Genomic DNA, 13233 nt, shown 5'->3' with positions numbered 1-13233 from the left:
GTGTGTGTGTGTGTGTGTGTGTGTGTGTGTGTGTGTGTGTGTGTGTGTGTATTTATCTAAATTAACAGCTGGCTGAAAAACCAACAGAAACTTCAATTTGAACCTTGGATTTTAGGCTATGTACATGATCTATTGTGCTTATTCAGTAGGAGTTTTCAATTTGTTCACCATAAAAGGAAAATATTTAAAAAATCAATGTCTGGGTTCAACAATCTTGTAAAGAATATGACAAGTAAAACCTAGCTAAAGTATCTGGGTAAACAGAAACAGATATATAAATAGATGGCTAGATAAATAATCTTACATTTGTGTGTGTGCACATAAGTTCCAAGAATGTTAAGTTCTATATCAGTTCCCATTATTCATTGCACCCATAAGAAAATCATTAAATGAGATTTGATCACTTTGCATGTGAGGTAAGAATGAGAATGTGCATCCTAAAATCTTAAAACACATTTTTCCCAGTAAACTTCAACATGAAAGCTGTGCATTAAAAAAATAATAAATTTATGGTTATCTTCTTAAACAATAGAAAACCTTGAGGGAAATTAATTATTAAGTTCCTCTCATTAATTCTCATTGTCTTTGGCAGGATTCCTGGGATTTTTTTTTCCAGATGGATGATCTGTTTTCAGCATTTTCCAGGAAAGAACTAAGTCCAATATGGTATGCATGTGTGTGTAAATGTGTGTATACATATATATATACACACACAAATATATATACACACACATACACATATACATATATATGTGTGTGTCTGTGTGCATATTTGCATCTGTGTGTCTACTTAATTTGTATTTCTTGCAAAAAAAGATCCTAGAGTCTTATTTCTCTAATAACCATAGCAATCAGATTTACCGATAATGTCATTAACTTACCTTTTCCTGTTTGGGAATGGTTAGGGAAATTTTTAGTGATTCAAATGGGGAATCATTTATACAGAAGAATAGAAAGGATTAGACCTCATAAGGATGAGTCAAATACAGTATAACAATTTTTCTCCTATTAATGAAAGCACCATACTTTGCACACACACACACACAATTCATCTATATAAGCTTCAGCATGAAGCATTGGAAAAAAAGTTAGGACTGGAACTATCTTCATTTTAAGAATGAGGTAACATAAGTCTTCAATTATATAAACACTTTAGGAAAATGGATGCAAATAGCAGTTTTCTCCCTTAACTAAAGAATGAACGAGAGAAGAAATGACATTGCACAATTTGGGAATTAGAATTCCTGGACATAAGAAAAACTTTGATTACTGGACTGGGAGAAAGTGAAATGATCGATTTCCTGAAGAAGGAATGGGAACCATTCCTGGGGATAAATCAATCAATTACTTGGATATTTTGGTTACTACTTAAATAAATTGACATCCCAATAACAGTCAATTCATGATTAACATGAATTATATGGATTTGGTGTGGGCATCAGAATAGACTTTTAGCTACATTAACTGGGATGTTCAAGGAGGACATAATATAACTCTACATATGAAGCATTTTTAGGAGGTCAGTGGGAAGGGCAAGGATACTTCAGTGGCGTGCAAATCTTCCTCTCATGTACTATTCACTACAAGTACATACAAATTATTCCCCAATGGTGTATTTACCTGATCCCATAGATATGGCCTAACTATAACACTTGCCATGTAATTTGGGGGAAATGGTTAAACAGTGCCTTTCCCCAACTATTTCTTAAATTGATACCATTCATGTATTTTCTGACTAAGATCTCTATAACTTCTCTTATTTTTTTTAGTGCATTTATTCCTTCCACATTCGCTTACATCATCTACCCAAAGCTGTTTTAAACTGATCAGTCAAATGTAAAAGTTATCTTTCTCCAAAGATCCTTTCCCAAAGATCATCAAAGACACATGTGGCACCCTTTATATTACATCTAAGTACCAGAAACAAAATCTCAATTACAATAGGCATATTCTTCATAATGACATAGCTTTACATCTTCAGTTGGCAGAATCTGGACACTACTGTCATGATGCTCGTAACATGCAGGATTGCAGGCACGTGTACTGGGGAAAAGGTCTATGCAGACTTATCGATGAATTATATGTGATTGTAACTTCAACCAGGCAAGATACGGATGGGAAAGTACTTCTTGTCCTGCAAACATTTTGGAGTTCAATATTTTTTCACTCTTTGAAAATCATTTCATTTTAGTATTTCTCTGGGGAAGGCTTGTAGTGATGTGAATGATGTTGTTTAAGATGAGGTCCTAAGAAATGAAAAGAAGCATAGAATAGCTTTTTGTAGTAGGCAATTGATAAATATCTGTTCATCAGATTGAACAGTTGTGATTTTTCCATAACGAACATTTGGTTTCTAGTGTCTCCCTGTTCCTCTCCTATTCCCAATTCCCCCTAACATATGTGTACTATGAAAGCATAAGATAAAATAAGGAAAGAAGGAAGAAAGGAAGGAATGGAGGGAGGGAGGAACAGAGGAAGGAAGGAAAGGAAGGAGTGAGGAAGGCAAGAGGGAGAGAGGAAGGAGGGAGAGGAGGAGGAAAAAAAGGCTTACTTTGCTACATACACAATGATACTATAGAATTACAATGGATGTAAATAAGTCAAACCAGTATCAATTCCTCAATATCAGTATTCAACTCCTCTGATAAGGAGAGTTTTAATTGAGGGAAAATCCATGTTTCATACGAAGCTTCCACAATTTATTTATATTAAGGAGAATTGTAATTAGCACATGATGTGTTACTAGTCAGCTCAACAGGACTTTTTAAAAAGCCTCCATACTCACTGTGAGGTGAAGATGGCAGGAGGTCAGGTGTCCTGAATGATTTTATTGTAGCTGGCCCTTCCCCTCCAGTAGTCAGTACTTGTACTTCCAATCTGTAGAGTGTGGATGGTCTCAAATTGGGTACAGTCAGCACATAATGATCCTAAAGAGTTAAATTAAATGAAAATGAATAATTTGGATTTAGTACACAATTAAAGCTTTCTCTGCAGATATTTTGCTCCTTAAAAGAGGCCATTTGCTTACAGTAATACATATTCATTTGAATTTTGAAACTACATTTAAATTTGTCAGAAAAGAATGTTTCTGCTAATTTGCTTGGGTTCTCCACTATTCAGTTTCTTAGCACCTAGCTAAACTCTTGGCAGCATCAGACATTTGGCAAAGGGTAAATCTGCAAAGATGCCAATTCTCAGGGTTCACTTGTGGGATTTCACATTTTTTGTTGACCTTAGCATAAGACTTTCCCATAGTTTTAAGTTTTCAACTGCACATCTTTCGATGTGAATTCATGATAATTCCAATTTTAGTTAGTCAATTATTTTCCTTAAAATACAATGTATATCAGTGTCTATGACCTTAAGTGCTTATTTCTTTACAAAGAGAAATTCTTCCGACACATGCCTAGATTCATTACAGACATGAATACTTTTGAAAATAGACTATTTTCTTTTTTTTTTGATGGAGGAAGGCAGGACAGTTGGGGTTAAGTGACTTGCCCAAGGTCACACAGCTAGTAAGTGTTAAGTGTGTGAGGCCAATTTTGAACTCGTGTCCTCCTGATTCCAGGCCTGGTGTTCTATTCACTGTGCCACCTAGCTACCCCAACTATTTTCTAATGTCATAAAGTTTTCCTTTTTAGGGCTGCACTCTCTCTGTCTTTCTCTCTCTCCTCCCTCCCTCCCTCTCTGTTTTCATTTGTTGATGTGTCTATCTGCTTGACTACCTCTTTCTCCCTTCTCCTTCCTCCCTCTCTCTCTCCTTTCTTATCCTTTCTTTCCCCCCCCCCTTTCCTTTCCTTCTTATTAGATATTCTAAGTATATTGGAGGAGGGTAAAAGCACACATCTTATCCCCTTCCCCACCCAGGTCACCAAAGAGGGTGACTTAGAAGTGAGTCCAACCCTTATATAATCTACCTCTTAATTCAGTCATGTTACAGGAATTAATTGTTATTTAGCATGTCATTTCTAAGAATAATGATTACCTATAGGAGAGGATACAGATGTCAAAAATAGATTTTGCACACAGGATGGGCAAAATAACCTCACTGCAAAGCTGTCAAAGGAATGGTGATCTTCATTTCTTCTCTTATTTAAAATGAATTGAACAGCCACAAATTCATGGCTAGCTGAAGGTAGTGTAGGAAATGTCTGGGACAAGGTGTGATCAACCTTCTTCTGAATACTTTATTATTATATTACCACAAGCTGAATCTGAAGGGTGTTGGAGTTTACAAACCACATGTAAAGATTGGGGGTAGGACAGAGAATTTCAAGGTATCACAGAGTACAATAGTATATAAATTCGAATTCTTAATTCAACAATGAACATTAATGACAGAAACATTTCTCCAATACTTACTGCTGGCAATATTTGAGATTGGGAAATGATGCTGTTGGGCAAGCTATTTTGTCTACTCTCTGTGGTGACTTCTGCCCAAGTGACTTGAAATCCTGTCATAGGCTGATAGAGATTGGCCTTGGACATCTTCCAGGAAAAGTGTCCTGTGATATTGATTTCTTGAACAACGAAAGACGCTGAGAGGTTCTCAGGCTTGGCTAATACTTTGGAAAGAACTGGACCTGTAACAGAATTAAAAAAAGAATATGGCATTACCACTATGCAAGTAGCAACGTAAGTAGGTCCTTTTGTGAATTTGTGAATCAGATATTATTGCCTTCTTCTAGAATTTCTAATCTAGGCTTTTAGGACCTAAAGTTAGGACTGAGTCAAACTATGTCTGACACATTAAAGATGGTAAGTAAAAAAAAATCTGAGAAATTTTCTCAAAAATGTCCTTTATTCTGGGCTTCTTTTTTCCTTGGCAGTATTTAATGATCTCTCTGGATTAGTGAAATGCTATTTGAAAGCAAAAACATTCTTTTTATTTTTTAGAAAAAGATTTTTGTTGATATCTTTTGTTTTCTTCCCCTCTCCCCAAATCCAAAGAACCATCCCTTCTAACAAATAATATTAAAAGGAGGATGAGGAGGGAAAACAGCATCTAGGAAAAAAGTCTAATGTTATATGTCATGTCCCAAACTTGAGACCTCTCACTTTTACAAAGAAGTCAGAAAGGATATTTGATTTCCAAGTACTTCACTAGCAAGACTTCATAACCGAACAACTCCAATGTGGAACATTAGGTTACGATATGACATTATGAGAATGGCTACTTTAAACTTTCAGTCTGCTGAAATACATTCTGAAAATATTTTCCTACCATGTTTACCATTCTCCGAAGCATACTTGGCTCTTCATTAGATCTTGACTTACCTCCTTCACCAGGACAGCTGTTATGTTTGTGGTGTTTTCCTTTCAGAGCAGAGCAAGGTGGGGTGGTAAAGAAAATACTTTCTTCCTTCAAACGACCTTTGGGTCTTGCTGGTTGAACAGTCACTTTATATTTGCATGAAAAGGCCAGATCTTGAAGAATTATATAATTTTCCTAAATCAAGAGAAACCAAATGTGCTGCAAATAATTCACTAAGAATAAAACAAAATTGGCAGGAGATAAAATCATTTTACCCCTCCCTCCAAAGAAAAAGAAGATTTTTTTTCTATATGTTTAGCTGACTCAATGTGGCTTTTATAAAAACTACAAAGGGCATACTGTCTGTTATGATTAATTACAATCATGAAACATTATCATTGCTGCAGGATATGTCCTTTAATATAAAACAATACCTTAGTCATTCTTCATCAAAGCGGCCAACTTCTAACACTTGGAACAAATTCTTGAACTTGGTGGCAACGGGGGTGGCAGAGAGAGTTGTAAATGCTAATCTAATTTATTTTACATTAAGAAAACTGATTTAAGCTGTTCTGAAAAACTGCCTTTAGCTACATGTAGCAGATTTTCTTAGAGCATATGCAAATTCCAAGAAGGTCTAATAGCAATCACTGTTGCCCTTACAGCTTCTAGCCATGCTATTATCTCATACAATTTGTCCCAGATTTAGACTAGTTAGCTAAGGAGTAAGACATTTGGCTGCTGTGTGGATCTTTGGGGTCGTATCAACATGTGAAAGGCCTGTCCCAGGTGTCCTTTTCTGAGTCTCTAATAAGTACTGTTAATGAAATGTAGTGTTTCTTATATTCAGCATCTATTAAATCTCATTGGAGTTGGCATGCAGCATAAAATATGTCTAGGGATTTCTCTGCTAGAAAGATAGAGGTGCCTGCTGAATTTCAGAGAGGAATATTGCTAGAAATGAAAGAAAAAGTCTAGGGTCAAAAAAAGTTTGACTGGAGCCCCTTGAGCTTATTTTCATTGGAGATGGGGATTAATGATGGGGCAACTGGCAGTGGCCTTTTAAAAAGAAGAATTGCTTCCTAGATAAATTTCCATGGTCCTCCTTTATCTGAGAAAGGTTCAAGGCTTTGGGCACCTAACTCACATAGTAAGAAAAAGATATAAGGAGAGAATGAATAGAAACAACCCAAATTTGTTGGTTTGTTATCTCTTGGAGCCAACTTTATTTTAAGGAATACATCTCTAATTTTTATGGAAATCAATAAAAATTTAGAGTTATATAAACAATATTCTTCTGAAACCATTTTTCAGTAATCTAAGGTTCAAATCCTACTTTGAACCCTTAATAGTTGTGTGACCCTGGGAAAGTCACATAACTTCTGTTTCAGTTTCTACATGTGAAAAATAGGCATATTAATAGCTGCCATCTTGGAGGGCTATTATAAGGATGAAATGAGATAACATATGTAAAATGCTTCGCTACCCTTAAAGTGCTATATAAATATTATTGTCAGCATCATTGTTTTTTTGTAATTATTATTCTTTGCAGCTGATAATTTACTGTTATCTCATTGGCCCCAAGGTGAAAGAAATTAGATTGAACCATAAGGCAATGAAAGAAAAGCAAGCAATTACAGCCACAACAAAAGGAAAATATAAACTATAACCCGGACTACTTATAAAGTACTTCTTTGGTTCCTGAAACTCCCAAACCCAGCACTATTGGAGAATTTATTAATCAAAAATTAGTGAGAATTAGGGGGAAAATAAAAGGTTTTAAAAAAAACTATTGAATATGAAACTGTATAAGATCCAATAGCCTTTAACATAGCTACAAAAAGCACTTGGCAAGGGCCTAGATAAAGAGAAAACAAAAGAAAAATAAGATTCAAGATTAAATTAATTTTAAGAGAGGTGATAAAAGGGAAGATTATGGTTCTTCAATTTCATAGGGAGATGTTTTGTTATATTATTCAATACTTAGCTGTACAATATTTTATCTTGATAAGTATCCAGCACTGCACCTATTATGGTCACTTTTCTTTACACTACCCTGATACAGCTAGGTGGTGCACAGATAGAGCTTTGAGCCTGGAATCAGGAAGAGTTCAAATACAGTCTCAGACATTAACAAGTAGTGTAAAACTTGGCAAGTCACAATTTCTGCATGGCTCACTTTCTTCAACTGTAAAATGCAGATAATAATAGCATTTACTTACCTGGATTGTTGTGAGGATCAAATTATATAATATTTAAAAATCACTTAACACACATAGTAAGTACTTTGTAAATGTTTCCTTCCTCCCTTTCTTCCAGAAGTTACTTGCCCTCTTTTTTTTTCTACAGAATACACTGTGATATAAGACATGCTCAAGAGAAATTTTATTCTGACTCTTTGAGAAATTTGCTTCATTTCCTCAATATACAAATAATTAGAATAGTTTTATCTCAGATTTCCTTTTTCCAAGGAACTGAAAGTCTTTTCAAAAACAAGCATCAAAATTCTGTGGTTCAAGGTCTTTGACATAGGAGAAAGAAATATTAAATGACTTGATCAGAGCTATTTCAATCCAACCTCAATCAAATTCAATCAAACAAATTTAAATTGTGCATCAACTATGTGTCTGGCACTTAGCCAAATTCTGGGGATACAAAGATTTTTTTTTAAGTCTTTGCCCTCAAGAAGCTTATATTCTATTCAATATACTCATTTATAAAATACTGCTCTGGGTGATATGAAGATAGCCTAAAATAGTCATAGAATTATAGATTCACAAACTTAGAGATGGGAGGAACCTAATGGCCATATTTTAAAGCCATCATTTTATAAATGAAGAAATTGGAGACAAGACACATTATGTTGTATACTCAACATCACATGGGCAGTCAGTGACAAAAACAAGGATGGAAACCAATGTCCTCTTACTCTAAATATAGCAAATTTTATTTTCTAAAAGCCTGTAGAACTGAATTGAATTTGAAGAGATTTTAGAATAAATGGAACCTTTCCTTCTATCCTACCTTCTTATAAGAAATTGAAAATAATACTTTATGCATGAAGTTATAACAATTATAACACTAAGTAATGGGTAATTATCAGTTTTGATACTGTATGTTGTCAGGTTGATTTCCATTATATGTTTATTAATCTAGGCTTACCAACAATGCAACTGAGTTTCTGTCTGCCTAACAACACTAAGCTTTACCTTTGTTTTGTTGTGGTGGCTACTGGGGAAAAAAAAAGGAAGGGAATCTTGTGAGAAAAGGTTAGAGAGGTGTTCTAGAATGACAGTATAAGGAGTCTAGGGTACAGATTGGATCAGTTTTCTCAAGGCAAAAGGCAGCCACTGACAAGTTTTTGAGTATGATGATTATATAGAAATTCGGTGAAAAAAATTCAAATAATTAGGACCTTTAGAAAATCAGACAAAAATTCAGATTTTTCCCCCTTTATCCAATTTTATATTTATTCAAGCTATAATAGCATTAATAATAGGATGTTTAGGATGCTAGGTTCTATTGTGAAGATCAAAAGAGATACTTGTAAAGCACTTAGGACAGACCCTGGAACATAAGACCTACTTAGTAAATTCCTGTTCTTTTCCTTCCTCTTCCACTTTCCCCTTTTTAAATGCAGTTACATTTCAGGCACAACATCTGAAAACAAGTGGCTATCCATCTTCTATTTAAAGAACTTTAGAGACAGGACGTTTACTGCATCCTGAGCCACCCACTCTAACTTTTGAAAAACTATAATTTTTAGGACATTTCAACTTACATGGGCCAGACCGGTTGCTTTCTCAAGTCCACTTGTTTCATTATGGGCACATGATTCCGTAAACCACTGAACATGATATTGATTCACACTGGCATCTAAAAACACATTAAAAATATTTTAGATGTATATCACAGCCCTTAAAACTTGAATTTTTTTAAAAGAAGAATAAAAATGTTTTAGTGACCAACAAACTATTCATAAGAGATAGCTGGTAAGTTCAATTAGGAAAATCTATAGATATAAACAATGCTAAATATGTGGAAATTCAATATTAAGTAGGTAGTGATCCTTCGTCAAACAGCAACATAGCAATCCTTAGACTTTAATAAGAGGAAGAGTAATTGGGTTTTACATTTTTAAAAGATTTTCTTTTCTATTATAAACCTAACATGATCCTCAATAAACACATTTCAATGTACAAAGAACTAGAAAAAAAAAAGATTGTCTAAAAAAACTAAAATCCTAATATGTAGTTTCTTTGTTTTTGACTATGTTAAATCTAAAAAGTAGCAACATGATTGCTCTATTTAGTTCTACTCCACTTCTCTTTTTTCTGTATCTTTAAAAAAAGGCTTTATTGAAAAGATTATTTGCTACGTAAGATGAGTTTAGATTTAAAACAGCAATACAAGATTGGTTCACTCAATCAGTAAGCAATTATTAAGGGCCTCCTAAATGCCAGCCACTGTGCTAAGGATTGGGGTTACAAAAAGGCATGATAATATCTGCCCTCGAGGTATATATGATCTAATGGATTCAATTTTAGGAAAATAGCAAACATGATAGACCACATTTATCCCAATTAAAATTACATGATTATGTTAAAATCACAAGAAAAAAAACTTTTGACAAAATACTATATGCATTTATGTTAAAATAAAGAAACAAAAAAAACTAGGAGGTATGTTAATAAATGAATAATTCTTTAACATTGTAAGCAGTGGCTACTGAAAAAGTTATTGTGTTAAGTAAATCTATCTTATTTCACCTCTTTCGGGGTGGAAGAAACCTTTTTATTTTTTTTTGGAGGTCAATTGGGGTTTAGTGACTTGCCCAAGATCACACGGCTAGTTTTTGTGTTAAGTGTCTAAGGCCGGACTTGAACCCAGGTCCTCCTGACTCCAGGGCCGGTGCTCTATTCACTGCACCACCTAGCCGCCCCAGGAAGAAATCTTTTTAGGTCCCTTTTCTCCATAAAAGCTCCACATGTACATTTTTTTAAAAGTACCACATTTTAAAAGAAAAATATGTGCTATTCAAATTTTTATTAACCACCTATGAAGTCCCAGGTACTATGTTCCATTCTGGAGATAAAGAGTCAAAAATTAGATGATTCCTGTCAACAAGAATCTTACATGCTTATGTTCACTTGAAGGAAGGGATACAGCTAAACAAATATAAAATAATTTGAGGAAGAAGACAGGACTAATAGCTAGACAGAACAATTAATCAATCAACAAATTTAAAATAACCAGTAGGCATTTTGCTAGACACTGGAGATACAACTGGATATAAAAATTTAACAAAATAAGTATCAAGTCTCATAAGAACCTTTAAAAGCTCTAGTTTAACCCTACCTATCATAAGAGAAATAATAAGATGACTGAAAAGGTTTTCAAATTTAAACTTTAGAATCAGTCATTCTACCATTTTGTTCATATATGAATACATGATAATCATTAATAAGAATGATACCCTCCAATCCCCCTGCAATGGAGATATGCTTATTATGTATACATATCTATTTTCACTACATCAATATTTTTTATGCTGATAGGAACAGACCAGCAATTGGAATAATTTGCTGTTTGAAAATTTTCTTTCCATGCTGTGATATTATCTTTCCTTTTTCTTTACTTTCTTTGAACACTAAAGAAAAAGAATGCAGACAAAAAACTCAGGATGCTGTCAGGAAATATGTTCTGTTAGTTTCTTGGGGTTATTAGTCATGCAACTATGTATGAGGGATGTGAAATTACACAGTTCTTATTGGTAATATACATATTGCACTGACTGGAAGCCAAGTGTTTGATTGTGAGTTTAAGGGAGAGAAATTCTTTGATGGCTTTGGGACTGTTCTAGAAAAGACTTGCTGGAAGCAGTCTGGAAATAGAAGAAAAGGATCATAAATTGTACAAAATAAACAATGTCTATAGCTAGCATCAATGATGTTTAGTTGAAAGTGGAATAGCTTACTGGAAGTTTTTTGAAATAGCAGGCACAAAAGTTGTTGGTAAAGTATTTTCTGCAGTGTACTTAAACCTTTTGAAAATGAACACAATCATTTGGGGCCTGATCTTTTTGTCTCCATTATCTGAACACACTACGGTGATGAGAGAAGTGTTTGTTTCTAAAACATCCCAGGTGACATATGCAAGTCCCTTAACCTTTTTGAACCTAAGCTTCATCACTTGAAAAACAAAACAAACCAAGCAGTTCTTAGCTAATAATACTGAAGCTTTATTAACTGCTGAACCTGTGATCCTATAATAATGGGATGCATTTAGTAAATCAAAAGGCACAATTTATTGTACATCCTCTCAGTTCTGTACTCTCACACTTTGTCTTCACAGATAAAACTGAAGATGGGATTTTTATCAATTATCCAGATGAATATTTTACTAACGATGTTTAATAAAATAGATATTTATTTGTTGGAATGATTTAAGGGATAGGAGATTTAAAGCAAACAGATGGATTTGGGTGAAGGTGCCTTAGATGGTCTGTGCTTTCATGATTAGTACCACTCAACAGTGGTCTCATAACAATTCCTCAGTTTGCTCATGTTTAACACTTGTGTGTAAAGTTATCATAATTATTGTTAATAATAGCTACCATTTACATGTCACTTTAAGGTTTGCAAATAGCTTTACAAGTAGTAATCCCATCTCCATAACAACAATAGGTACTACTATTGTCTTTTAGAGAAAAGCAAACTGAGGCAAATAGTTTAAGTGACTTGCTGTAGGTCACATAGCTAGTAAGTCTTTAAGGTCAAATTTGAACTCAGGATCTTCCTGACTCCAGCCCAATGCTATATACATTTTTCTACCTCATTGCCTCAAGATAAAGAATGAAACTGACCACATTCTAAGTTTAGAGTGGGAACAACTATTTAATTTGAGGTGCAGAATAAAATGGTTTCATGTCTCTATAAATGCTATCATTTAAAATCACGTCAATAAATTATTATTCTCTGCTTTTTTTGTCTCCCAAAAATATTCAGGCAAGAAATACATCACCTACCCAGCAGAGACTCAGAAGTCCAGCACTGCCGCAAGCTGCTATTTTTATTTATTGATGATTGATGCTAGATGTTTTATTTCTGTTGATTCCCACGTATTCCAAAATATCAAAGCAGCCATGTTTTCCCTGATAGAGGTTCAGGTTCAATTTGTGATCAAAATATTCCTTTTCACTACATGCTATTTACCCATGTCTTTCCATAAATCCATTATAAAGGATCTACCAAAGCTTTCTTAACATGGAACACACTCATACTGGTATCCCTTACTCTCTATGCCTAATATTTTTCTAATCATATCTGTTGTAGATAATTATGTTTCATGTCATTTCTTATGTAGATGTATCAACATTAATGATTTTCTATACTATACACGTATATCCGCAATAAGTTGCTCCATTCTAGTTTAGGGACTCTATGATTTTGATTATTTTTCTAAGACAATGGTTATTATATATCATGTGCAAAACAGCAGTATTGGCTAGACTTTCTTAAGGAGTCATAATAGAATGAATGTCTACTTTTATTGGTTTCCCATTTTTCAACATTAACAGTTTGTTAAAGCAGGTTACATTGGAGATGTGGTAATTTTTCATTTTATCTTTAGCCTTTGGCTTTGCTGTTCAAACAACTCCCAGATCTGATTGCACACAGGTGGCTAATTTTGAAATGACTCATCTTCCTGACTAGTCACCGAATCTCTTTAAAAAGCGACAATTCATGTTTGGAGATGTTGTTCAGTGCTTGCCATTATAGTGCCTATTGATGTTCTTCTCTCTCTCTCTCTCTCTCTCTCTCTCTCTCTCTCTCTCTCTCTCTCTCTCTCTCTCTCTCTCTCTCTCTCTCTGTCTCTCTCTCTCTCTCTCTCTGTCTCCCTCTCTGTCTCCCTCTCTCTGTCTCCCTCTCTCTGTCTCTCTCTGTCTGTCTCTCTCTCTCTCTGTCTGTCTCTCT

The 13233-nt window shown here is 34.5% G+C and overlaps 1 protein-coding gene across 1 annotated transcript in view; it reads right to left on the bottom strand.

The window, feature by feature from the left end:
• Window positions 1-794: 794 nt before the first annotated feature.
• ANOS1 (anosmin 1) overlaps window positions 795-13233 on the bottom strand; it is a 276670-nt gene continuing 264231 nt past the window's right edge. Inside the window, exons 7-11 of the mRNA XM_069073050.1 lie at window positions 9039-9133; window positions 5281-5452; window positions 4366-4586; window positions 2786-2927; window positions 795-2246 (exon numbers count right to left, since the gene is read on the bottom strand). Of these exons, the coding sequence (XP_068929151.1) occupies window positions 2188-2246; window positions 2786-2927; window positions 4366-4586; window positions 5281-5452; window positions 9039-9133 (689 nt within the window). The 3' untranslated portion in view covers window positions 795-2187. The remainder of the gene's footprint in view (window positions 2247-2785; window positions 2928-4365; window positions 4587-5280; window positions 5453-9038; window positions 9134-13233) is intronic.

This window comes from Petaurus breviceps, unplaced genomic scaffold (genome assembly GCF_028583685.1).
Source record: "Petaurus breviceps papuanus isolate PSGF00001 unplaced genomic scaffold, PetGlider_PUasm1.0 90849, whole genome shotgun sequence".
Lineage (NCBI taxonomy): Eukaryota > Metazoa > Chordata > Mammalia > Diprotodontia > Petauridae > Petaurus > Petaurus breviceps.
Note: the sequence above shows the minus strand (reverse complement) of the source record. Positions and strands in the feature narration are given on the sequence as shown.